Raw genomic sequence first — 25,691 nt, forward strand, 5'->3', positions numbered from 1 at the left:
CTGGTCACGGCCGACACATGATCTTCCAGTGTCAGCCGTGGATCCAGGAGGACACCCAAGTTGCGCGCCCTCTCTGAGGGGGCCAAAATTTCGCCCCCTATAGACAGCGATGGGGTCAGCTGACTATGCCGAGGCGCCGGCAACCACAGCCACTCGGTCTTGGAAGGGTTGAGTCTGAGTCTGTTCCTCCCCATCCAGAACATGAAGAAAATTATGATAAAAGAAGCCTAGAAAGTGAAAAATATATTTTATTTAGTTTGTTAGCATCTGAGAATTATGTAGCCTTACTAGTGTCTGTAAGAAAAATCCTGGGTTAACCTATTTTAATATTTAAAATATAGTACCACTGTTGCACAGTTCATTTCAAGCAATTTTTGAACTACAAAAATAACTGTTACAAGATTGGAGTTCAAATGTTCAGGAGTATAGCTTGCTGTAATGGTATATCTGTGGAAAAAAACCCCGTAAGTTTGTGGTGAAGTGGGAAGCCCAGTGCCAAAGCACAACATATAATTGAGTTTAATTTTTTCCATATGTATCAACAAAAACACCCTTACTGCCAGGAGAGATGAAAGCTTCCCTTTCAGTCATATTTTATTTTGCATATAATTCTAAACTCTGTAATTTTGTAGAATTGTTATCAAAACATGTCAGAATGTAGGAAAGATGAGCTATCATTCTTGATCCAAATGTGTATTATTTAATAGAAGAATTCTGTGTTGAGGATGGTTTTAAAAAGGAGAGGTAATTCTTTTTTTGCCAATACGAACCATCCAGTAACAATCTCTTTGTTCATTGTTTAATAGTAAGGTAATGGAACATTGTATTACAGAAGTAATGACACCAAGTAGATGAACATATTATTTTAAGTGAAGTTGAGAGTATTTTTGGCTAAAGTATTTAAATTAATATTGTTTTTGCTCTCCATTTACTATTGACACACTATGGAAACATAGGACACAGAACTTCCTAGACTCTTGTTCCATATATACACAGTGGCTCTCTCACCACATTGCTTGTTCCTGCAAATGGTTGTAATGTTGGATTGTTTGAACAATGTCCATTTGATAAGTGATCAAATTTGTTACTTAAAGAATATTTGTTATGGATTCCAGTATCATAAACTACCAACAAAAAAGAAAAAAATATAAGAGGAAAAAAACATACAGACGGTTTTAATGTACCAAGATCTTGTAATGGTCATGTTGAATTGAATGACTGTAATGGAATTTGTCTTTGGTAGAGAACACCTTTTGTATCTCCACTGTAGCACAATACTTTGAATGTCAGTTATTATATATTTGACAAGTTATAAACTTGTAGTCAGGACTAATTCGACATGATAGAAATGTCATGTATACTATAATCTGAAATAGGTTTCCATTATTTGAACAAGGTTAAAATAGAAAAATTATTACCTCTGATAATCCTTAATAGACATTTGTTGATCAGAACTAAAATGGCTTTAAAAATTTCTTTATAGATAAAAGATGGATTAACTGAACAAAATACAATCAATATTGGTTGTAATAAGCAATAATGTAATAAGAGAAGGTGATACGTTTTTAAATTGTTTATACATAATGAAAGAAAAATCATTTCTTTATATATTTATTTTCTTTTTCTTTGCTATATTGTTATTTTTCTTTTCTTTTTTTCTTTCTGCACCTTCTATTTTTTATCTACAAAGTCATATGTTTTTCCTAAAAATATCTTGGCAGAAATGTGTAAGGTTATTTATATTTTAGATAAAAACTGACTGAGGATCTTTAGAATGTTATCTAAAGTAGTAGTGCTACTTTGATTTGTTGTTGTCAGTTGCGGGAGCATACTGATGGGGAACATTAAGAAAACTTTGACATGAAATGTTAGAAATGGTATACATTGTCAGCAATCTAATGGAGCCAAATGAAATGAAACCTGATTGCCTTATTTGTTTGCTGATTAACTGCCTGGCTAAGGAAACAAGGGGAAAACCAACTATGGCATAAAAGGAAAAGCAGCATGGCTATCTGCAATAACAGATTTCCTCTGTGCTTCTTCTCTGAATGACATCTTCAAGTACAAAAATATCCCAGTTTGACCAATTCAAAAGTCCTGGAAAGTAGAAAGAAACTTAAGCACTCTAAAGCAAGAAATTTCCAGGAAAACTTGGAGATGGGAAAAGATGGTTAGAATGGTTAACAGAAGATATAATTAAGTAAACTGATAAAGTTTGTGTTTTCCCCTTTTCTAAATTTATCTTCATTTTCTCCTATTGAGCTTGTTATGGCTTTTTATTTGGAGTTAAGAATTTCTAAAATCTGTATTCAAAACCATATACCTTGAGGCGGATTCTCTTCTAAATATGAAATTTAGTATACTGTACTTAATATAATAGATCCCCTTTGAAAACATAGAGCAAAATTCTTAATGAAAAATTGTGTGCTAGAATACTTCTGATCTGTTCTTTACCACGCACAGCCTTGAAAAGACAATGCACTCCTTTTATACTAAGCTCATGTTTTTCACCTTTTAATTTTGTCAGATTCTTGAATTCTGCAACATCCTGTGATGCTGAATATCTTATTCCCGTTAAGTGCTGTGTGAAAAATTGTTTCCTTTGATTAGTTATGCCAATGCCACCTTTTACATTTCTTGAAAAATTCTACTTTAGCTTCCACTTAAGTCAGTTGCATAACATAGAATTGTCTGTTCTTTTTATGCATTTTGTTTATATACATACAAACATATCTACATTTATCTATCTACATCTATCTTGGCAAAAAGAGTGAAACAAAGGTAATGTTTTCTATATTTAATAAGAGCTTTAAATGGTAATATTTTAGTCATTTGTATTTACATTTTTCCTCTTAAAGGTGAAACCAGGAAGTGAGGAATCTGCAAAATTTGAAAACACACAGAACAAGATAATTGAAGCATTGAAAGGTTAGGTGGTGGGCAAAGACCAATATAGATGTTTATCCAAATATGCTTCACCAGGCTGAAAATGTTAATAGTACTCTAGGTTTCTATAGCACCTTTCATCTGAAAACCAAAAGCACTTAAAAAAATTAATTTAATTAAGTTTAGTAGCACTCCCATGAGTTAAGTAATGTTTAAACAAGGATCACTTCAACTAGCATTGAAATGTAGCCAGCCTCAGGGGAGAATGTTGTAACTATCCAGCAGCACATAGCAGCCCTACACAACAATTTTAGAAGATAAAGAGAAGAATCATCTGTATCCAATTGAAACTCCAGGGGAAACTAGGTGTGTAGCCTAAATTGCCTTCTCTGGAATTTGCTAAGGACAATAAAGATAATGCTTCTCCCCTTAATTATTAAATGTCATAGAACCTGCCACTTAAATGGACAGATTGAACGACTTAGAACAGCACAAAAGGGATCTATCTCAATATGGCAGTCTCCTGTGCTGACTTACATTAGTTGAAATGTTGGACTATTCTATGGGCATTCCTCTATCCTGTTGAAATTGGCACCGTGTGGATTTATTTTAAAGCTGACTTTTCTACAATTATTTTTAGGACAAACTAATAATTTTCTGACATTTCTGAATGCTAAATAAAGTCAATAATAAAAGCTAATAAAAATCAAATAAATAACTAAATACCATTTTAAAATATAATAACATCTTATTAAGTAAATCCTCTACTCCTAAATAAAATCTTATATAAACCTGAATAATTATTGATTAATTTCAATTGTAGATATAGGAAATCTATGTCCTGAATTGTGTCCATATTCATCCTTTGCAAAATTTTATTCCAAAATATACTGCCATATTTCTCTTCCTTCATCTATATGTGTAGGCTTTTTTTCCTTCCATGTGGAGTTATGATTGAAAGTTTGAAATGCTAGTAATATCTTCCCAATTTTTATAAGATATTTCATGCTCTGTAGGTCATGTCATTTTGATCTGGTGCACTCTAGTCTAAGATATTTTCAGCTGTTTTGCCTAGCTTATCTTTACTGGATTAAATTTTAATTTGTTCCTCAGTTTTAATGTGGTAGTCCCAGCAAAGCAAAAATACAAGATTCCTATTTATCTCTCTTTTTTTAAAAATTGCAACAATGTGAGTTTCTGTAGAAAACTTATAAACATTAGAGTATTACTTACTTAGAAAAAAAGACTTTGAAATGAAATATGTATGTTTCATTGTTATCAATAAGAATATATTGTTTTCCTGTTAACATTTTGTTAGTACTGAATACTGTTTCCATATAACAGCAATTCCTTCTTATAATACCTTCCAGTAATAGATTGAAATAGATTGAAAAATATTTAATTATTATATAGTAATTTCCTTGCTTCCAAATGGCTCTTATGGTAAGATTATCTGGACAGAATTAGATAAATCATATATCCTATTCCTTTTTTAAAAAAAAATCTTCATTTTAATAATTGGCATTAATGTTAGATCCCTAGAACAGTAGAATTACTAGCCAGAGGTGCTTCTCTCTTCTTCAGTTTGGAATCTCAGTCTGCTAATTCAATATATTTATTGTGATTCCTAAGAATTGTTTTATTACTCAAATTCATGAATCCTTTATACTAGGGGCAGAATCATTTTTGTACTTTGCTTCATATACAGTATGTTTGATTAGGACAGAGGAATCCACTCTTAGCCATGGAAAGTTATTGGATGGCTTTGGGTTAGTCATTTTCTCTCATCTCAGCCTACCTCTTAAAATTGTTCTGGGGAAAAATGAGAGATTGGAAGACATAGTAATATGTATCCATCCTTCAACTTCTACATAAAAGTTATTTATTTGTTAATGTATCTAACAATATGTAGAACAGTGTGAACATATGAAAGGATCACACCTTTTCAAACCACACCCTTTAACCCTTGTGTTGCAAGTCCTACTTGGGTTCTTATTTAGATGAATTCATTACTAGAGCAAAATTTTAAAATATGATTGTATAAACAAGATAATATGAATATATTCATTCATGAAATTTGTATTCCCTTTTTCTATAAAGGAATATAGAGTTGATGTATTAGCCTCATATCCACCCAGCTAGGCTGATAGATTATTTCTTTCCTGAGACCACCCAGTGACATTTATGGCTGAACCTTTTCCACATTTTGACTGTTGCTGCACCATAATTTCTCCCTAAAAGCTTTACCACTTAATAGCAAGAACTGTGACTTAGAGCCACAGTGGAAACAAATTTCAAAGAAGGGAGTACACTGATTGACTAGCTAAGGTCCTTGTTCCACAAAGTCCCACTTCTTGTGTTTATTTATGTTATGTGGCCACTCTAATATAAACCTATGTATAAATGCTAGACTTTTGCCATTTTAAAAGATACTTAGTTTCTCATTTCTCAGTGCCAGTGCGCTTTTTTTGTTAATGACTATATATAACACACAACAGAACTAATGCACTTTGCCTTGTTCCCCCTCTTGTTGGTTTTACCCTATCCAATCATGGTTTATTGGTTCCTATTGAAATGTAATTTGGAGCCAATTGTTGCTTCAAGTGAATTTTTTCCCTTTCTTTTTCATCACAATAATCACTTTTGAATGTTAAGAAACTGTAACTCTCATTTCCCCGAATAATTGCCAATATTGCTTTATGGGAACAGTTGAAATGCAATATATTGGAGCTGGGAATAGGAAGAGAGGGATCACAGAATATCTAATCATGTTGAATATATTACTCTTGCTTTGGAAATTATAGTGGAAAGGGCATTTGAAAGGTTAAATGCCTTTTTTTTAACTATTAATTAGGGTAAAATACAATTTGGAAAGTACATAATCATTCTAAATTGTAGGTGGACTGTGAAAGAGAATCCTATTAATCTAGTCATATAATTTAAATATTTGAGGGTAGGAAGTTTGCATCTTTTATGGTCCTAAATCACAGCTCTTAGCATCTGTCACCATTGGCCATACTGGTTGAGGCAATTGACAACTATAGTTCAGCCAAATATAGCTATTCAGAGATTCCCTGATCTCTCTGGAGGTCACTTTGGGAAGAAGAACCAGCCAATCCACCCTTCAACCTCCTTTGTCTCAGAAGCGGGTATATTTTGGAATGACCCCAATTCATCCCAAGATGGTGCTATGCAACCTGCATGTAGGAAGGCCACACAGCAGAGTGGCTACTTTCAGGAGATCTGCAAAAAATATAAGTGGACTGAGCCATGGGGAGGGGGGATAGGGAGGAAGACCCAGTGGTATGGAAAGCAGGCCCAAGGCCTGCAGGGATCCAGTGGGCCAGAAAGCAGAACGTGGTGCCTCAGGAGGTGGGGAAGACCCAGGGACATATGAGCCAGCTACTTGTGAACTGGGAAGGTGCTGCAGTGCAGGTCTGGGTTTTTCAACTCATTTGAAATTGGACAACACATACATTAAGTCATTTTAGTAGATTGGTGTAAAAGAGAGTATAAAAGCATAGAGACATTATTATTTCTGAAAAAACTGAAGTTTACTGGTGAAACAGATTAGAAATATTTCTGCTGATGCTCATCTGCTTTCAATTTATTTTAATAATTATTGTACTAATAGTACAACCATCTAAAAAAAAACCTTGCATCACATTATATGTCAGTGAAATTCTGAATTTTTTCATCTTGTATATTGCACATGTTAAGATCTTAGCTCAGAACAATAAAAGTAGGAAAATTAATATGATTATTATGAATCCATTCTTACAGTTATGTATCTTAATTCATATCTTTAGCTGTACTTTACATTAAGAGGAAGCATTCTAAATATTACTTATCAATGAATGATTGTCAATTATTTTTTATTACCGTTTCCTCAGACTCTAACTAAAGCAGCATTTTCAATGAATAGGTGTAGATAGTCATGCGATGTATCAAAACAAAATAATTTTCTCAAAGATATGTCTCTGTAAAATGGCAACATATTCAGTATGCCTCACCCACTTCATAAGCTTTTTATATTTAATTGCAGCAGATTCCGTTACACCAATTTAAGCAACAATTATTAAAGTGGAACCCACAGATACTTATCAGTCTGGAGCAGAACTATATTCAAAGGTTACATTTCCCTAGGAGCACATTTTTCTCTGGCAAGTGTAAAAGATTGCTCATATCTCTCAAGATTTCAAGAACCATTAATGAACCCACCCTGTAAGAAATCTTGAAAATCATTAACTAAGTCTCAGGTACTTTCTCTCCATATCTCTATTCAAATCTGAGTTCTTTGGGCCTTTGTATAAAATACATAGCCACAGGTTTGAAGTAGGTGTCAAAAATTTGATGAGATACAATTACAGGAAATTAAACACTTACAAATCAGGCAAATTTCAGAAAAAGCCCATCTGTGTTTTCTTTCTAAAGATAGTCTCAAAGTAGAGATTTTTGCAAGATATGATATGTTTGTTGTGCCACAACTCCATCCCTTTAAATGTGTATTCAACATCATGATGCATTTACAGAAGTAGATTGAAATGATTTTGCTTTCTTTATTTATTACTGTACCTTCACAGATCCCTCTGCTTATGGAAATAACGGGACAACCTAATAGCAAAAGAGTGGCCTTGTAATGAAGCTTGGTCTCCCCAGAAAAGAAAGGGCATTGCTTTTTAGATATTATGAAAAAGAAGTGGTAAACCAGAAGCCAAGATTAATAAAAGCTTTGGAATTTATGAGCACAGTTTAAGCCACAGTTGGAATTATTGTTATTGCTGCACTAAATCAGACTTTGTGGAATGCCAAGCATTACTTTGATTGATTAACTGAATTGGCCATGAATGAGAAAACTCTGATGGTTTGTCAGAGCATTGGCTGATTCTGATCAGCATAGGCCAATAAAGTGTATTGCTTAAGATATTCCTGTAGATGGAGAACAAGAGAATATGTATTATGTGTATATTTGTATGTGTGATGTATCATTTGTATATGTTATAAAAATATGTGTATTACAGATGTATGTGTATAATGTATATATCTCTCTGTGTGTGAGTTTTGTGTGTGTAAATCTGGCAGACCTTAGTTTGGTTTGGATACCTCTTATGTATCTTGGCAGGCTTGTGTATTACTTTGTGCAGTTTTGTTAATGGTTGAAGTTACACCTACACCTACTATTACATTTCATCAAGCAGCTATGGCATCGCAACTTTGGTTGGCTCATATATTGCTGAACTGTGTGACCATTTTCTGTTCTCAACTGTGGTGATATGAACAATATCAGCTTATGTTAGAATTTGGAAATTCAGTATTTTAAAATCTTATAACTTTAGAAGCAAACTTATAACAAGATTTCCTTTCTGTATTGGCTGTGATAAAAATCAAACAATCAATAACATTGGGGCAACCTATAAGATGGGAGGGAGTTGCACCAGGAGGCCTTAACCCGGCAATTTTCAGGCTCTTTTCCTGACCCTTTTTTCAGTAACCTTTATTTTCTCTGAGATAGATATATATTACATTTTTGTAATTAATTTTTTTTCTTCAGTGTTCTAGACTGTAATGGAGAATGTGTATATATTTAGTTTGTCAGATTTCTATTCAGCCTTTTATTTTGTACAATTTAAGATGATACACATAGTGCTCCTTCCTCCTTTTTAAACAACAGCTTTGTGAGATGTTTTGACTGCTGTACCTAAAAGAGGATCAGAACTTGTGTCACTGGCATTTCTTGTCCAGCATCTTAACCATTACACCAAATTATTCTGTTTGTTAGTGGTATGTTATGTTAATATAGAACTTTGGAGCATCAAAGTCTTGTTTAAACACATTAACTATAATTCAAATTTTCTACAGATGCTAAAGCTGAAAAGTAGTTAGTTGTGATACCAGATTCCAGTAGTTTTTGAGCAGAGGTATCACTTAAATCAGGCACTTTCTGTCCTACAACCCTGTCTTACAGCTGTAAGCTACCTGGGTGTTCAGTTTAAATTGAAACATTTTACAGAAATCTACTAAAAATTGACTCCCACATCCTCCTTATTTTATGAAATCAGAATTTAATATTATTTTGCTTTACACAAAACAGCAGTATATCAGAGAATGATCATTTCTAACTGTGAAGGATAACCCATGTAGCATGAGAACACCAGCAGGAGGGAGCTTTGTGGGTTATTCCCTTTTCTAAGTTTTGATACCATATTTATCTTTGGGATGGACATCATCGAATATGTCTCCATTTAATATAAACATATACCTTCCTTTCTAAAATGTCACCTGGAAAGAGTCTAGTGGAGCTTTTGGTGTGTGAACTTTGCTATAAAAAGTCTCCTGCAGAGGCTGTGTTGAAATGACTTGTGTAAAATCAGAAGGTCCTCTGAGAACAGTTTGGCGAGCTCAAAAAAGCTGTTCCCAAAGAAAGAAACATTTTAAACAGCATAATTCTGTGTGCAGCCAGTATGTGACATGGTTTATTGCTTAGTTTAAAGAATATAATTAAGGTTTATACAAAAGATTTTAAATATTAACACATTTCTGCTTTCTAAGAAACTGAACATTTTTGTTCTTTAGTTTTGTTTTTCTTTTTAATGTCCTTTCTGGGAAATATTTGCAGTATTTTTCAATTGTAATTCTAACTTTATTAATCCAAAACTAATTCTATTGTTAATCATATGTTGGAACTGTAATGTAATAATCTTATATTTATTCTTGGTGTACTGGATACCTGAGGGCAGGTAGTGAAAGATGGAATGTCTTGGCATGGGGGAGGCCCATGCATTCATTTAATAACTTCATCAAAGAGAGGAGGGGTGTGGTTTGTTAAGCAAGACACTTAATGACCATCACCACCTGTGATCATCATAGGCAAGCTCCACTATAGTCGTAGATAGAGGACTATCTGTAGAATATTTAGAATCCACTGGAGTTTAGAATCCACATAGTTGAGTGGCTGTAACAAATTTTAACATTATAGATAAATAAAAATATTTGGAGTCTGAGATTTATCTTTTATCTGTTTTTATTCTGTTTGTCTATGCTATTATTTATTTAAAGCATTTTCTCTAGCTTTTCAGTCAAAAGGGTTCAAAATTTTCAAAAATGTTTTATGCCTATCTAAAACTTATGTGCTTCTTAATGCCTATGAAGGCATTTCCTGGCTAAAATTATATAGATATTTGGACTCCAGCATGATGAGTCTGCAGATGATATTCATTTGTATTATCATCTAATAATTTCTGATAGGTAATAGATCTCTATGAGCATGTAGATGTAATTCTCACATGATAGAAGTAAAAAAAATAAGGATCCTATGACAAGGAAAAATCTCCTGAACTAGCTGGAGTTTCCCTTCTTAAGAAGAGTCAGTCTAGAATTTCTCCTGAATATAAGACTGATGACACAGTTTGGTCTAATGGTTAAGGCATCAGGAGACCTAGAAACCAGGAGACAGTGGGTTCTAGTCTTACCTAAGCACAAACCAGCTGGGTAATCTTGGACCAGTCACTTTCTTCCAATCCCAGGAAGAAGACAATGGCAAACTGGTTCTGAAAAACCTTGTTAAGAAAACTTCATGGATTTGTTCGTATGTATCTGAGACTGGACACAGCTGAGCGAGGGAAAAAACACTCATACTTGACATCAGTTACTAAGATAGGTGATGGATGACCAGCTGCAGTACTAAAAAGAAGGTGGATTTTGTCTCAGTAATCCTGGGAAAAGATGCCACTGCTTTAAAGAGTTGAAGATACTCGCTGTTTACATTATTGGGTGCTCCAAGGTGCCTCTTGAAATTAAATTTGGAGAAGAGCAGAGGGTTTGTCAAGTTTTCTGAATTTATTGATGTGTATGTTATGGCAATGATGATAGAAATTTTGGGAAAAATTTTGGGAAAAATTGAGAAGGCAACTATTCGAAAAATAGATCTTAAATAAACACAAATACTCTGAGCACTTCTTACTCTTAATGAATGTGTAACTTCTTTTTTTCCTGTTTTGGGGCTTATCCATACTACTAGGTTACTCCCATTGCCAGTATCATTGTTGGATAGCAAAAATAGATAGCCTTCTGTACTCAACCCCTGTACGTCAGGCAGGAAAGACTAGGTTCACACATGAAGGTCCAATTAAACAGATTTATTGCTAAATAGCCTATGGCCAGGAATCTTCTTAACTAACAGTGAGTATCCGCCTAGAGTTAAATAAGGTTCCATAGAGTTCAAGATGAGTTGGACTTAGTCTACTGAGGCTACGTATGGTTTTTAGGCAGATCCATCTTTTAACTCTGCCCCCAGGTTCTGCCATTCCTCCTACACTGTGAAGGTAGTCCTCAACTTATAACTGGTCACTTAGTGATCATTAGAAGTTACAAAACTAATGCTGGCTAAAGCTAGTTAAGGCTAACTTTAGTGAGAAAAAGAAAACCAAGAGCTGTGCCAGCATTATTTTTGCTCAGAAAAAGATGGTTGTTTGTGATATTGTGCCATATGGCTCAGCAATGGAGCAGCCTATGTCTTTTCCCTACTTAGTACTCCTGAGCTCTGGAGATCTTCAAAAGGTAAATGAGCCATCAGTGATGGGGGGGGAAGTGGCTTGGGGCTTAAGGGTGAGAAGTGGAGCATGGGCTATTTCAGTGGATGGGAGAAACTTGAGGAGCCCAAGCAGGTGGGCTTGTTTCCCCCATCCCTGAAGTACCCATGCTCCATTTAATGACCTGTACATTTTAAAAAATAAATATATTGGGGAGCATAGGGATGGGGGGTAATTAGGTGAGGCGGTTCACTTAGTGGCCCCCTCCAACTTTCAACTGTAATGGACAAGGCTTCATTATGTTGTAACTCAAGGACTACCTACCTATACATGTGCATTTTCTTGTCCCATTTTCTTTTTTTTTAATAAATATTTTATTAATCTTGTTTTGCAATCATAAGTACTTAATAAACAACATGTTGTCTGGGTCCATTAGTAATTCAGTGATACATATTAACTTCTTCAATCTAGATCCAATATTATACCATCCAGTGCTTCCTCTCTTCTTCTGGTGGTATACATTTTTCCACACTAGGCAAATACAATTCTTATTGCTGTTAATACATATACAATTGAATATCAACATCTTTATCACATTTTTCTAATATTATACATAATATCAATAGTATCAGTTTAAAATATCTTTTCTAACCAAAACATATCTCAATTGCATTTGCACTTAAAATCCATTTGTTCAATCAATATCCTGTTTTCGCCGCTTTTTAAAATTTTTGATTTTCCATCAATGTTCAAAGTATCTCTATCGCTTATAGTTTTCTCATAAAAAATTATATTTGGGTAATCAAAAGCTTCCCTTATTCAGACCCTCTTAGCATTTTCATAATTCCTTTTTCATACCAAAATATAGTATTCTAGTTACAGATCCTATCTTTCTAGTTATAATAATACTTTTATTTCTAACAATTATCTATTCTTTTAGCCATGTTCAAACATCTATTTAATAATATAATATCCCATCTAATGGGTCAAAATCTCTATTTTCTTCAGTCTTACTCTAGCTTTCTTCCTTTGCCAATTAACTTTCCAAGTCAGTGCATTTGAATCATCAAGTAGTTCTTCCTCTATTTTTATGTATATTGTTTGGAATAAGAAAGACAATTTGATTAAAGTATTTTTGGAAGAATGCTCAGCCCATTTATATTCATGAAACAGCCTCCCTCCTTCTCCAATTTCTCACAATTCTCCTAACAGCTTTATCTTCCATTCAATTGGCTCTTCTTCCTTATCCTCAAGAGTGTTCTGAGATCTTAACAGGTAAGCTGTTTTTTCCGTTTCTAGTATTATCACTATGTCTTGTAATTCTTCGTTTGTCTGAGTCTGTCTGTTGATTCCTTCCTTTAGGTCCTCCATCTTTGGATCCGCTTCCTCTAATTTTCCTTCTATTTTCTGGGATACTAGTTCCTTCTTTGTAGTCGTTTTCTGAATTTGTAGGTTTAGATTATAAAATTATTCTTTTATCTCCTTTGCGTTATTTTTAGTCTCATCATGAGCTAAGGCAATTGTCTCTTGTATTGATTTCAACATAGAAAGAACTTCTTTCTGAGATTCATCAACATTTTCTTGTTGGTATGTCAAGCTATGGACTTTGAAGACAAGTGTTAGGGATGCTTTTTTACCATTTAATGCTAAGTCTGGAACATCCATTTTGTTTTTGTATATGGTCTTTATAGTCCAATCTATTTAGGGATTTAAAAAGTTTCAGTCAATTGTCATTTGAACTCCAAATTATCCAGCCAGCCTATCAATCCATCTTTAAACCTCCCCTAAATCAATATAAGCAAAATTCAAGTTTTTCTGTCCAATAAAAAAACATATCCTTTCTGTCTGGAGAGAAAAAAGCAATTAAAAATTGTTCATCAATCAAAGGTTTATAATCCAAAATATTCCATCATCTCAATCAGTAATGCATGTTTCTTCTACAGGGAAAGCTCCGTGACACAGCTCTAAAAGTCCGTTAGTATTTGTATTCATAATCCATGCAGGCCAGTTTCAAAATAGTTTATCATCTCTGCCACATAGATAAGCAGCCCAAGAGATTTTCCCAGGACAACAAAAGTCTTATCTGAGTCTGGGCTTCAAGCCAAGTTTCCTTTAAGTATAATAGATTGTAGTGCCATGGTTTGCCACTAAATGTCGTTGACACCGTCTTCCAGCTTTTTAAATCCAAACGTATATTGCAAGCTTTTCAAGTCTCTTTTCTAAAAAAGTCTCAAAAGCATTTTTAGTTCCCAATTTCAAAGCTATATATCTGTATTGATTCCAAATTAATCTTGTAATTTTCTCTGTTTTCCCCTAAGTAATTAGTTTGCCGCTTTTTTTCCCCTGAGGGATTGGGCTGGAAATTCCCCTTCACTCTCTCATTGGGGAGGATTCTTTGCTTTGGGCAGTTTTTTCCAGGGAAAAGTCTTAAAGTCATAAAGAGAGAATAAAGTCTCACCCAGTTCCATCCACGTTGCTCAAAAGTTGCTCTTTAGTACTTATTTTCTTTGGTTGTCAGCAGCTTCTGACTGGCCATACAAATGTGGCCAGTCTTTCCCCCGCCGGTTTGGAGGACTTCCTTGGATCAAACAGAAGGGCTGCTGCCCCTCCGTGATCAACAAGGGTCTCTTCCTTCTTCGTCACCTCTCCGGGGTGACTTTCAACCCTTTTAGGGTCCCCAGCAGGGCAAAATCAAACGTGGAAGATGGAGTCCTGTCTTTCTACGTCTGTGACGCTGCAATGCCTAACCGGAAGAGCCTTGTCCCATTTTCATAGTACTGTTTGCCTGCTTCTGTTACCCAATGAGATGCTATCCAGTTTGTATGCTGCACTTTATTTTCTTCTAAGTTAATTCTGCATTTTGAATGGCTTATTTCACAGAGTCAGGAAAACTTCATGAGCTGACTTACCATATAAGTCCACAATCACTTTGGGACTTATTCCTAGCAGTGGTGCTGCAGTAGCATAATGATTATTGCATTTGCTTGCCATATAGAAAATAGCTGGTTCAAAATGGTTTTAATTTCTGTTTCCCTTTCCGAGCTATCTACTTTTTCAGTCACTTTTCTTCAAAGTAACCACAAAAAAATGAAACAGTGTTCTAAATAATTATATTTACTGAATTTATTAATAAAAGAAAGAAGAGAAAAGTAGAAATACATAGATTAAGAGAAGAAAAATATTAATTTTTAAGATGATTTCTGTCAAGTAACTGGAAAAATTCCACAAACAAAATTTCTGCTTAGACTTAGAAAACATACAGTTCCACACTGTCTGCCTAATAGGCCACCATAGTTGCCACATGTTGAAAAATTTCCAGTGTAACATTAGCATCCTAACAGTGATTTTAAACAGTTTTGTATACTGTATATATCTTGCCATTGGGCACACATATCTGCGGAGCTGAATGCTAATGTGGATTAGAAAGATCTCTGACTCTACAAAGAAAACACCAGTAGCATAAAGCAATAGCACTTCTATATGAAACTGGTTTGATTAGGCAAGTGTGTACTCTATACTATAGCACCTTGTTAGTTGATATTCAAGCCATTTAAGTTTCTCACTTATGTTTCTCAGAATTGTATTCTTCAACAACTACTTAGCTGTCCATTTTCTGGGACTTCATGTATCATGAATATATCATTATTGATGGTTAGGATTTGGCTGTTAACTGATATGCTAATATTAGCATATGATAAAATGGGAGGAAAATGCATTAAATCATCTTTTATTTTAATACCATTTTCAGTACTTTTGATCAGAAGTCTGTACTGAAACTTATCAAGAGATAACTTGTGGTATAAACGTCATTATTATTATATACTGTAGATTAAAAGCAATGTGTGAAATTCAAGAATGGAAACTGTTACACTAAAATAACATTCCTTTGCAATTGTTTTGGAACACATTTTTCTTTCAGAGGAAAAAACACATCAGATTATAAACTATTACTTTATGCTGTTTCTAAGAAATTTGTGGAAACTTGAATATGATTTCCTTATTCATGCCATAATAGTTCATTGTTAAAAGAAAAAACCTTCATTTTTAAGGACAGTTGTTCTCTGATGTTTTTATGAATAACTTTTAACTCTAGGATGGATCTTATTAGGAAGGAATTGTTAAGTTTCTTTCTGGTGGAAGCCTGTTTTGTAAGATCCACAGAGCTTCAGCAGTCACTTTTGGTTTATACAGAAATGAGTGGAATTATAACCATGAAATATATACATATAATATGTAATTATAGTAATGCTATCACTAAGCAATGCCAATAAATGCAATAAAGTGCAATGTCACATGAGCACACCATCTAGCAATAGAGATTTCTGATTGCCATTATTAAACAAATCACAGTATTGTTATGTAAGGATATCATGTAGTTCACCATCTGCAACTTCCTGACAGTTTCCCCACTGCCTTGATTGTATATAGCTGACAAAGAAAGTTACAAATGACAATCATGTGATTTCAGGACACTGTAACATTCTAATTGCGAGCTAAGTGTTGAGTATCAGGAATCATAACCATATGGCAGCAAGAATGTTGTGACCATCATAAGTCCACAGTACAACTATATGCTTGAAGAGCTGCTGAACAAGTATTAAGTGAGGACCACCCATATATTTGTCCCTTTAAATTCTATCTAAAGATAATGTAAGGACTGTAAGAGCAGCTATATAAGACAAACAGGCAGAAGACTGGCAGAGCACATCCATGACACCAACTAGCAATCAGAAATGATGAAAACTCCTTAGTTTCACAACACATGGACAGACTTAACCATAGTTTCAGCTGAGAAATTGAGCATACTAGACCAAGCCAAGTTCAAAAAGCTAGAGAATTCCTGGAAGCCTTACATTCAGTCATATCAGCCTTTAACAGCATATGGAGATAAACATCTAAATACCATTCAAAAGAGACAATCAAAAAGCCAAAAAAGAAACAAGAAGATCAAAACACTTTCCCACCAGCAATCAGCACTGAGATAAGTAGAGATTAACACTGAGATTAATTCCTGACCAACAGTCAAGAAGTAGACAATACCCCAATCAAGGAACTACCAACTCAGACAAATAGGCTAATAGTAAACAACAGCCTGATCAAGGAACCACCAAGAATACTTCTATCAACACAGACAGGGCAACCTACTAATATATATATAAAAGAGAAAATCCCACTCCCTCCTAGCACTAATGATGTTATCTAGTTTGGTAATGAAACATCTGTATGAAAACAAGCTGAGAGAGTACCAAGGACCTAACAGTTCAACCTGACTTACAAATGCTCTCCTATCGCTACTCCATCCTCCACTTAAAACACAGTGACTCCATACTGTGGAGTTCTTGGTGTTCTCTGAGACTAACCAAGCTTGAATCAGCAAGTAATTGTTGACATGTTGCCATCAAACCCAGGTAATAATTTAAAGTGAGTTTCAAAGCTTTAAGCTTCTATCATTGTTGCTATTAATACTGAATTATTAAATAGTAGTAATGATCAAGCCTTGCACAGTTGATATCTCACATTTGATTTCTTTTATTACTGCAGTTTCAGTTGTAATATTTGAAGATTAATATTTCCAGCCTGAGGCTAATGGTAGGAAAAGCTTGAAGCAAGGCTCTTAAAGAAATTTTTGCACAGGCAGATGTCCTAAATTGTTTAATGAAGACATACAATGACCTTATCTAAGAGAATGCTTAAATATAGCAATATTTATATTATTACATATTTCACTTCTGGGCTGAAAAAATGCTGAAGTGAAGCTTTAGTTTCAGGTATATAGTAGATTGGCTAAAAGTGTTTTTAAATAGGACAAATATTTTAAATGTTTAATATTGTTATGATAAAGTAGAAAACTACAATAATTACCAATACTCAGAGCAGTTTATACAATTGGAAGGAACAAAACATCATTTAAAAAAACATGAAAATAGAAACAAATTTATTTGCATTAGAGAAATATTTTTTTTTAAAAAAAACGATGCTTTAAGAATCTAATTTCTTTTATTCTTGTATATAAAACTTGGCTATGTAACTTCTTTCTTATAAATTGAGAGAGAGGCATTTTGGGTTAAGTGGGGTATTTGTTCTAGTCTTCCAGAATCGTGTTTCACTTGGTTGTAATATCATTAACTAGAAAAATAAATTTAAAAGTCACAAATTTTAAGCACTGGTTAACATTGACATTGCAAATAAGTGTTTTATGCTTTAATCAGTTTTTTCTTCTTAATTGAAATCATAGATACATGATGCATATAATTATTGCTTAGCATCCATATTTCTTTGCGTACTTTTTAAAACTTTCTGAGAATAGGTTTTGACATGTTTTCATCAGAGAAAGTTTACTTGTAAAATTTCCTCCTAAAGTTTTCCTGTTGCATTCTTCGAAGATCGTAATTTTATTATTATTACAATTCTAGTTTTAGAATACCAGGAAAGCTGCTAATCAGTTAATTAGCTATAAATTTTTACTATTATGTACAGTTTGTATTCTATAAATATATCCATCAAGAACCAGTATATGTGATATAGAAATGCATTTAATAACTAAAACATTGGGAATTGATGAAGGAGAAGGGCGGGATAAAAATTAAATAAAAAAAATACATTTTTATTATTCTTTATGAAACTTAGAGGAGACAGACAGAATTAATAAGCTTTTATAAGGATTGTTTATTTAATAATTTTGAAATTTTATTTTAGTAATTTATTGTTATTCCATATGGCAATCTCTTTGCTCCATCTTTGTATCTAATGCTGCTTGAGATGTGATACTAGTAAAATCCTTGCAACTTAGGCAATTGTAGAAGAGTATGGTTTTGGTTTTTGTTAATTGTATGTATCTGCGTTCCATGAATTATTAACCTATTGGGTATCTACTAAGTAAATTTCAGTAGACAGAACAAAAATATTAATAAATTAGGAGAAATGGAAGAATGTTCCTCTGAAGCCTGGAGAAGACTCTGTTGATGTATATTTATTTCTAGAGTGCCACCAAACAATCTGTTTCAAATATGGTATTAAATTCCACAGATCACCAAATCTAAATAACTATGTCACAATCAAAAAGAGGAATGTACGATATGTGACTTCTGGTTTGCCGACGTGGCTGCCATGGACGCCTGGAAGACGAGCTCCATCTTCTTCGACCAGTTTCGCATCGCTGGGGGACCTTGAAAGGGTCGAAGTTTGCCCCGAAGAGGTGACCAGCAAGGAGGGGTTTTCACTAGATTGTGGGAGAGTGGTAGCTCTCCCGCTAGAGCCAGTGCTACCCTCCAAACCAGCGGATGAAAGACCGACCATAGCAATATGGCCCGTCCCTAGGCTGCAGACAGCCGAAGTCACACTTACCACCAGGTAACTTTAAAGCAGCGTGGAAGAGACTGGGTGAGATCTACCTCTCTTAAACCCTAACTAACTTTTTGTTACCTACGTAAGCTGCTAAAGTATTTCCCCCCCTGTGGAGAGGGAAGGGGGATTTTAGCCCTTCCTCCAGAAAGAACAGTGACCGATTATCCAGGGGAGTTTAAAACATTGAAAAAATAATTGGATCCCAATCGGAATTTTATTTCCTAAAGCTTGTGGATCAAAAGAATTTCTACTTTCTATTCTTTACTTCTATTTTAACTGAAGATCTGGGTTTTTCCTGAAAACTGAAAACTGAAAAGATTAAAATAACTTTGTAGCAACATCTTGTGGCTAAACCTGATACTTCAACTTGTTATTGTCTAAAAGTACTTGGCTGACAGCCCAGAAAGTAGATAAGACTTGGGTAACTTTGAAACACCAGCTGTGAGAAGCTCAGCTTGCTTTTTACTCAGTGGGAAAAAAAAGACTCTCTTTCTGGACTCCCTGATTGTAAAGCTTCTAGTGCAATATATCATTATGGAAGAAGATCAGGAACAGACTTTTCCTATGAAAAAAGATCAGGAACAAATCCTTTTCATGTTGAAAGCAATTTATCAAACTCTCCTTACAGCTGGTGAGGAAATAAGAGCCTATAGAAAGAAAGAAGAAATCAGCCCGGATATACAAACTCAAAATCAACTATACAGAATGCAACCGAAAAAGTGGAACAATTAAATATTATGACAGAAGATTTAACTGCTCAACAAACTCAGATAATGGAAAATCCAGAAAAGAAATTGACAACATGGAAAAAGGAAAAGACTTTCTATATTAATCAGAAGGAACCTGAAGATCAAGAAGAAGAACAGATGGAAGAGAAGATAAACACTTCAGGACAACTACGTCGAGATGGAAAAATAAAGAAATCTGCTAGACTTGCTAGCCCTTTCAAAAAAATGGCAACTGGATGGTTTTTTCAACGGTAAATAATATATAACAATACAAGGAGATTTGTTTGATGACTCAAAAGCATAGACATGGAAGATGATTTGGCAAAGAAAGAAAGCTAGAATAAGATTGAAGAAGAATGGGTTTTGACATTTATGAGAATTAAAATAGAATATACTGAAATAGATAAGTGTATTTTGAATACAAGATATTACTATGAATGGAGATAAAGAAAACTTTGGTCACTTAAAATTTAGAAGTATAAATATTAATAGTTAAATTTGAATATTGATTTGCTCATAAAAGTCATGTAAAGATGATTAAGATATATATATAAGCTAAAAACCTATTAATAAATGTAATAAAAATTATTAGTTTTAAATATGAGATAGTAGATACAAAGAGGAAGAGAGAGGAAATACTAAGCATTGAAATAAAAGAAATTTTGGTTACTAGATTTAAGATATTTGGAAACTATTAGAAAATAAGAATATTTTATTGTATTATTAATTCGTTGATATAGATGGTGAGAATTTAAATAGGTAAGATGTGTACCCTGAATACCAGATTTTGTGAGAAATTGTGATAAAGGGAATTGGGAATATTTAAAATTTGGAAATGATAAATATTAAATGTCAATTTTAAATATTAATGGAAAATTAAAACTGGGAAAAATTTACTAGGACATTGATTATCTCAAAGATTGAACGTTAAAACAATTAAGATATATATAAACTAGAAACTATTGATAAATAGTTATTTTATTTGATTGATAGAATACGAAGTGTATTAATTTAAATATGAGACAGTACATATTAAGGGAAAAGAGAGGATATACTTACTGTAATAGTGTGGGATTTGTACTAATGATATTTGTATGTAATTGAATTATGGTAACTCTGTCACCACGTTGTTTTTCAAAGATATAAATGTAATATTGGAAAATCAATAAAACTTTAAAAAAAAGGAATGTACGATATGTGTGATTAGTAGAGACACGTTAAGCTCAATAAAATTAGTCAACCTTATTTTCCATGTTGGATAGTATTAAACATGCAGCAGTAATCATAGAAGTCATACAATTCATTCTGGAAAAAAGAGAGAGAGTGAATCTGTGGGATAGAATTTAAATGCACATGCAGACATCCTTTTAAAATCATCTTTACTCTCTCAAAGACACCCTTTTCAGCAGACATCTGTTTTATAAATTCATAAAAAGATACACAGAATGCCTCATTTATATTGTCCTTCACATACATACTTATAATTGAAGAAAAGAGCAAAAGAAAAATACTCAGGAATGCTTAAGACACAATTGTTCATCTTTTTGTTTTTGCTGCTCTGGGAAAATAACGTGATTCCAAGACTGCAGGAAAAATAGTGTTCTGCCTCAAGAGTGTCAAGGTTGCAGAACAGTAGAATCACCAACCAGTAGCAAGTTAGGTCAAGAGGGTGCAGAGTATCCAGACACTCACAGTCAATTATAAGCCAGGTTATGTGTCAGGCCAGAGGTCAACACAAATTCCCAGGCATATGCAAAACATCCTGCAGAGTCAGATTCCAGGCAAAGTTCCAGAAATAGTCCAGGGATCAAAGACAGATGTCTACCTTTGCTGAAAGACTCCAGAAAAACTGAGCAAGGTCAGAGGTTGGTGAAAGATCTGAAGGCTGATGAAGCCAGTGCTCTTGAAATCACAATCAGCAATATTATCTAGTCGTCAGGTCATCTATCTTCCAGGGGTATTCCAAATAATATTTTCCTGTGAGTAAGGCTTCACATCTGATTAAGATTTTATTTGAGGGGAGAGGTGTTTTTTTTCTGGAGGGCACTTACAAATTTGGATTTCAAATGCCTAAACTTTCCAGGGATGGGTGATACTTCAGGTTTTTCCTATTCCACCTAGGAACTCTCAGTCCAAGACAGAAAAAACAGATTCATTCCACACCCAACCATTCTTTCTTTGCTGATATAGATTCTTTCTGGCTTTGTCCATAGTTGAAATATGCTGCTGGTCAAGAAGGAAATGGAATAAATTTGCTTTTTATGAGAAAAGGGGACAAAGAAGAAACAATTGCCCATCCGTAATTGAGTTTGAAGATTCAAATTATTTAAAATACAGGGAACTTTATCTGAATGAGATTGGCTACTGCTATAAATATTACAAAATAAAAATAAAAACGGTCTCATAATATAATACTACATTAAATGCCATATGGGAGCACACTTCAAGTCTACGGAAGCAAAGGAATGCAAGTCTCAAGCTTCAGGCTTTGTTGGTTTGCCTTGATTTGTAATTCTGATTTTTTTGTTCAATATTCCCAGTGGCCACTTTCACAGGAATTTTTCTGCATGGTGATAATCATTCAGGATATTTTAGAATGCAAAGCAAGAAGATAAATGTTCCTCCTCATCCTTTCTAGTGTACCAGAAACAAAATTCCTCTTGTATTTATTTGATTTTGTGTGTCTCTTCCTAGATTGTTCGATCCTTCTTTCATCAGATAGTTTAATCAAAAAGTGTAAATATTTTTGAGAAATAACAAAAAGTCTAAAACTCTTATATTTTATTTTATGCAATAAACTTCTATAAAGTTCTAAGTTTAAAAATATTTGTTCTTATTTGTTTACCCATCTATATGTTATGCTTCTATTTTGGCATATGATGGCCTTTTAATAAGGGGAGGAATGCTGCAAATTAAGAATTTCCCAATTTATCAAATATTCAAATCACATATATTTTAAGTTTAGAATCCAGAATTTTGTTGACATGATTTATTTGTAAATTATATTGTTGCTTTATTACTGTTTTGAAGACAGTAACAAATATACCAATAGATTAAATGAAATAATCACCAATAAAATATTTTCTCAAATATCTTTAATGTCTTTAACTAATATCTTTACTTCCAGTAGCCTTAATCAGTTCTCAAACTCTCTTTTTTTAATTGCCTGAAAGGGCATGTGTGATTCTTCTCCATTTGTTTATTGCCTGCCATTTTAATTAATGTACTTCTTGACTCTATGTCCCTGTTCATTAATGAAGCTATTAAATGAGACAGGATCTTGAAGTAATCTTTACAGCACCTCAGCATGTGCTAACAACACAGAACAAAAGATGTTCCATGTCAAGCTGACCTTTGCCAACCTCACCCAGTTCTTCACATCATCCTTTTAATGGTCCTTTGGAAAGCAGGCGTTTTGAGAAAAGGAGCCCCCACAGATCTCCCTCAGGAAATTAACGCTCTTGTGGAGACTTCATTGCTTTGGTCTTTTGTGTCCCCAGAATGTTCTTTCCACTGAGCTGATTAGCCTTGGGGTGGTGTTTTGCATCTTTGGTAAAGTTTGTTCAACTACTTAACAGTGCGCCTAGCCACTTTTTCTAAGTACCTAGATTCCTTAGAATCAAAAACTGTAACAAAATGGGGAGGGGGAGGGGCTTAAATTGCAGCTGAATTACAAAGATTACAGCTTTCAGCTCAACTTTCCAATAACACTTTTTTTTGTTTACATTGTGAACACAGTTAAAAGGAGTTAATGAAAATATAGTTATCTAAAAAACCCTTTCTCTGATTATTGTCTTGCAGTAATGTAAAGCATTAGCTATAAAATAGTAATATTTGGGTCTCTTGAAAAAAAACCTCATTTTTCATCAACTTATAACTATCCGTTTAAAAATGGGGGGGAAAACTGAAATACAGACAGGTGAAGTAACTCTCTAATTTGCAGAATAGAAAAGGACCAGGAAATTAAATTGCACAGAAAACTTGTTTTCTTGTGTTACAAGCATTCAGGCAAATGATAGAATTGCAATTTATTATCAACAAGGCTGCTTGGTATAACCACATTTATTTTTTATGTTCTTTCTGTTTCTCTGCAGATTTGCCAGAGGATGAATTACAGGAAGCAGAAATACCATGAAAAGTACAAAAAGACCTTCAGGAGGATTTTAAAAATCTGTGCAATTACAATCCAAAAGTAATATTTTATTTTCAGTACTGAATACAGAAAGCCTCAAGAAGCAGGCCCACTATTAGAGAAAAATACTTCCCTTTTTAGCTACTGATTTTAGAGATATTTTCCCAAGGTGACATTGTAGGTGGAAAAATTCTGTAACTGATATGCAATTATAAACTCTAAATAGAAATCCATGTTGATCAAAACGTTTAATATATTTAAATATTGACATATTGGACCATGAAAGTATCCTGCACTTTAAAGTTCCTTTTTCCTTACTCTCTTGTAACATAATAGTACATTTTGATAAAAAAAATAATAATTCTGTCATCTGATGACGATTATGTTTACTATTTCAAATACACAATAATTCATGAAATTTATTTGGATTTCACTTCTGATTCATAAATTTGATGTTGAGTTGTACTGTGTAAGTTTATAACAACTGCTTTGTTTTTGTGCAGAAAGGTCTGTGCAGTCTCAGTCCTTGGTCTATTCTGGATGTTTTATTCACTTACCTGAAGTCTTTTTATCTAAAAATAAAACTATTTTAATGACAATTCCATTATGCTTAGCTCTAGGATCTTGTTGAATAATTTCAAAGAGAGGACTTTACCTATGCAAACTAATCACACAACTTAACAAACATGGCTGGGAATTCTTTTCAGAGATCATTTCTTAAATTTTGATCTCAACTGGGCAGTTTATCCAGTCTTGATTGAATTGTGTTCCACACTTGTTGGATTTTGACTCTAAAATGTTTTTAGTATATAATAATTATTTTCAGACAATGGTACATGTTTCTGAATTTACACTATTTCCATCTTGACTTCATTAGTCTTTTTGCGTGTTTTTTCTGATATACATAATGTATATCAGAAAAAAATATGCAAAAAGGCTAATGAAGTCAAGATGGAAATAGTGTTAATTCAGAAACATGTACAATTGTCTGAAAATAATTCAGAGCTCCCTGGCTCCAATTCTACATGTTCCAATTAAAGCACATGCTTCTCTTTTTGTTTTGGTCTAGTTATAGAGTTACTGCTTCCTTATAATATATGCAACATGAATTCCAAGCAATTGTCTCAGATTTTCTTAAAATTTTAAATAATTTTAAGAACTAACCAAATCTCTTAGCACCTTGAATACATTCTCTTGGCAAGTGATCCAGATCACTTCGGTTGAAACAGCGAAATGCAAATGAACATGTAATTCTACTAAGAAGTTAGAAATTTAGTATTTCAATGATTTTATTAAACTAGCATTGTTTTGCATTGTTCTTAGTTCAGACCATAGTTGGGCAGCAAAGATTTAGTTCTGCTGATTTCTTGAAAACAATTGGACCTGCAGTATTCTTTTCATTTTTAGGATATTGTTAATTTGTAAGGAAGTACAGCCTATTTTTTTAAATCTTAAAATAGAGCTGGAACAATTAGAATTCACAGAAAAGACATTCTCACTAAAATGACTAGAAATATTAAACTTTTTCAGCAAAATTATATCGATGGCTCATTGAAGTATTAATAAAAACCTGAATCATAGCCACCAGTCCCCTTTCCCCCCACCCCCTGATTCTTCCAACTATTGAAAAAGAAAAATGAATTGACAAAGAAAGAAAGGGCTCAGTTAAATTTATAGTCCCCACTGACATCCATTTGGATTTGAATTCACGGATGTCTTAAGTATGATTTATCAATGAATATTCCTGCTCAAGCATTCTGATTTTTCCCTTGAGTATTCTTCTTAAGAAATAATTGTTAATAGCAAAAATTATCCTATGACTTCTTCTCAACTTGCTATGAGAACACTGATAATTCTAGAAGTACTTTGTCGATAGCATGGTAAGCTCAAAAAAATTAATCAATATAGAATGATACATTCAATAAATAATATTTATCATGTTAACTGTTCAGAATTTTATCAGTTTAGGCCCCACTCTGTGCTAAGTTTTCATAAGTGTAGATAAGGGAGTTTAGATTGGAATGCATAGCTTATTCATGTCCATTCACGTATCAGATTTTTAAAACATGAATC

General features: G+C 33.6%; 1 protein-coding gene across 1 annotated transcript in view; it reads left to right on the plus strand.

Moving 5' to 3' along the window:
• Positions 1 to 24,173, plus strand: part of LOC107283783 (protein PTHB1) — a 124,838-nt gene extending 100,665 nt beyond the window's left edge. The window contains exon 4 of the mRNA XM_015811732.1: positions 23,581 to 24,173. Within this exon, the coding sequence (XP_015667218.1) occupies positions 23,581 to 23,621 (41 nt within the window). The 3' untranslated portion in view covers positions 23,622 to 24,173. The remainder of the gene's footprint in view (positions 1 to 23,580) is intronic.
• The last annotated feature ends 1,518 nt before the right edge of the window (positions 24,174 to 25,691 follow it).

Source organism: Protobothrops mucrosquamatus, unplaced genomic scaffold (genome assembly GCF_001527695.2).
Source record: "Protobothrops mucrosquamatus isolate PMUCROS unplaced genomic scaffold, P.Mucros_1.0 scaffold48, whole genome shotgun sequence".
In the NCBI taxonomy this organism is placed as follows: Eukaryota; Metazoa; Chordata; class Lepidosauria; order Squamata; family Viperidae; genus Protobothrops; species Protobothrops mucrosquamatus.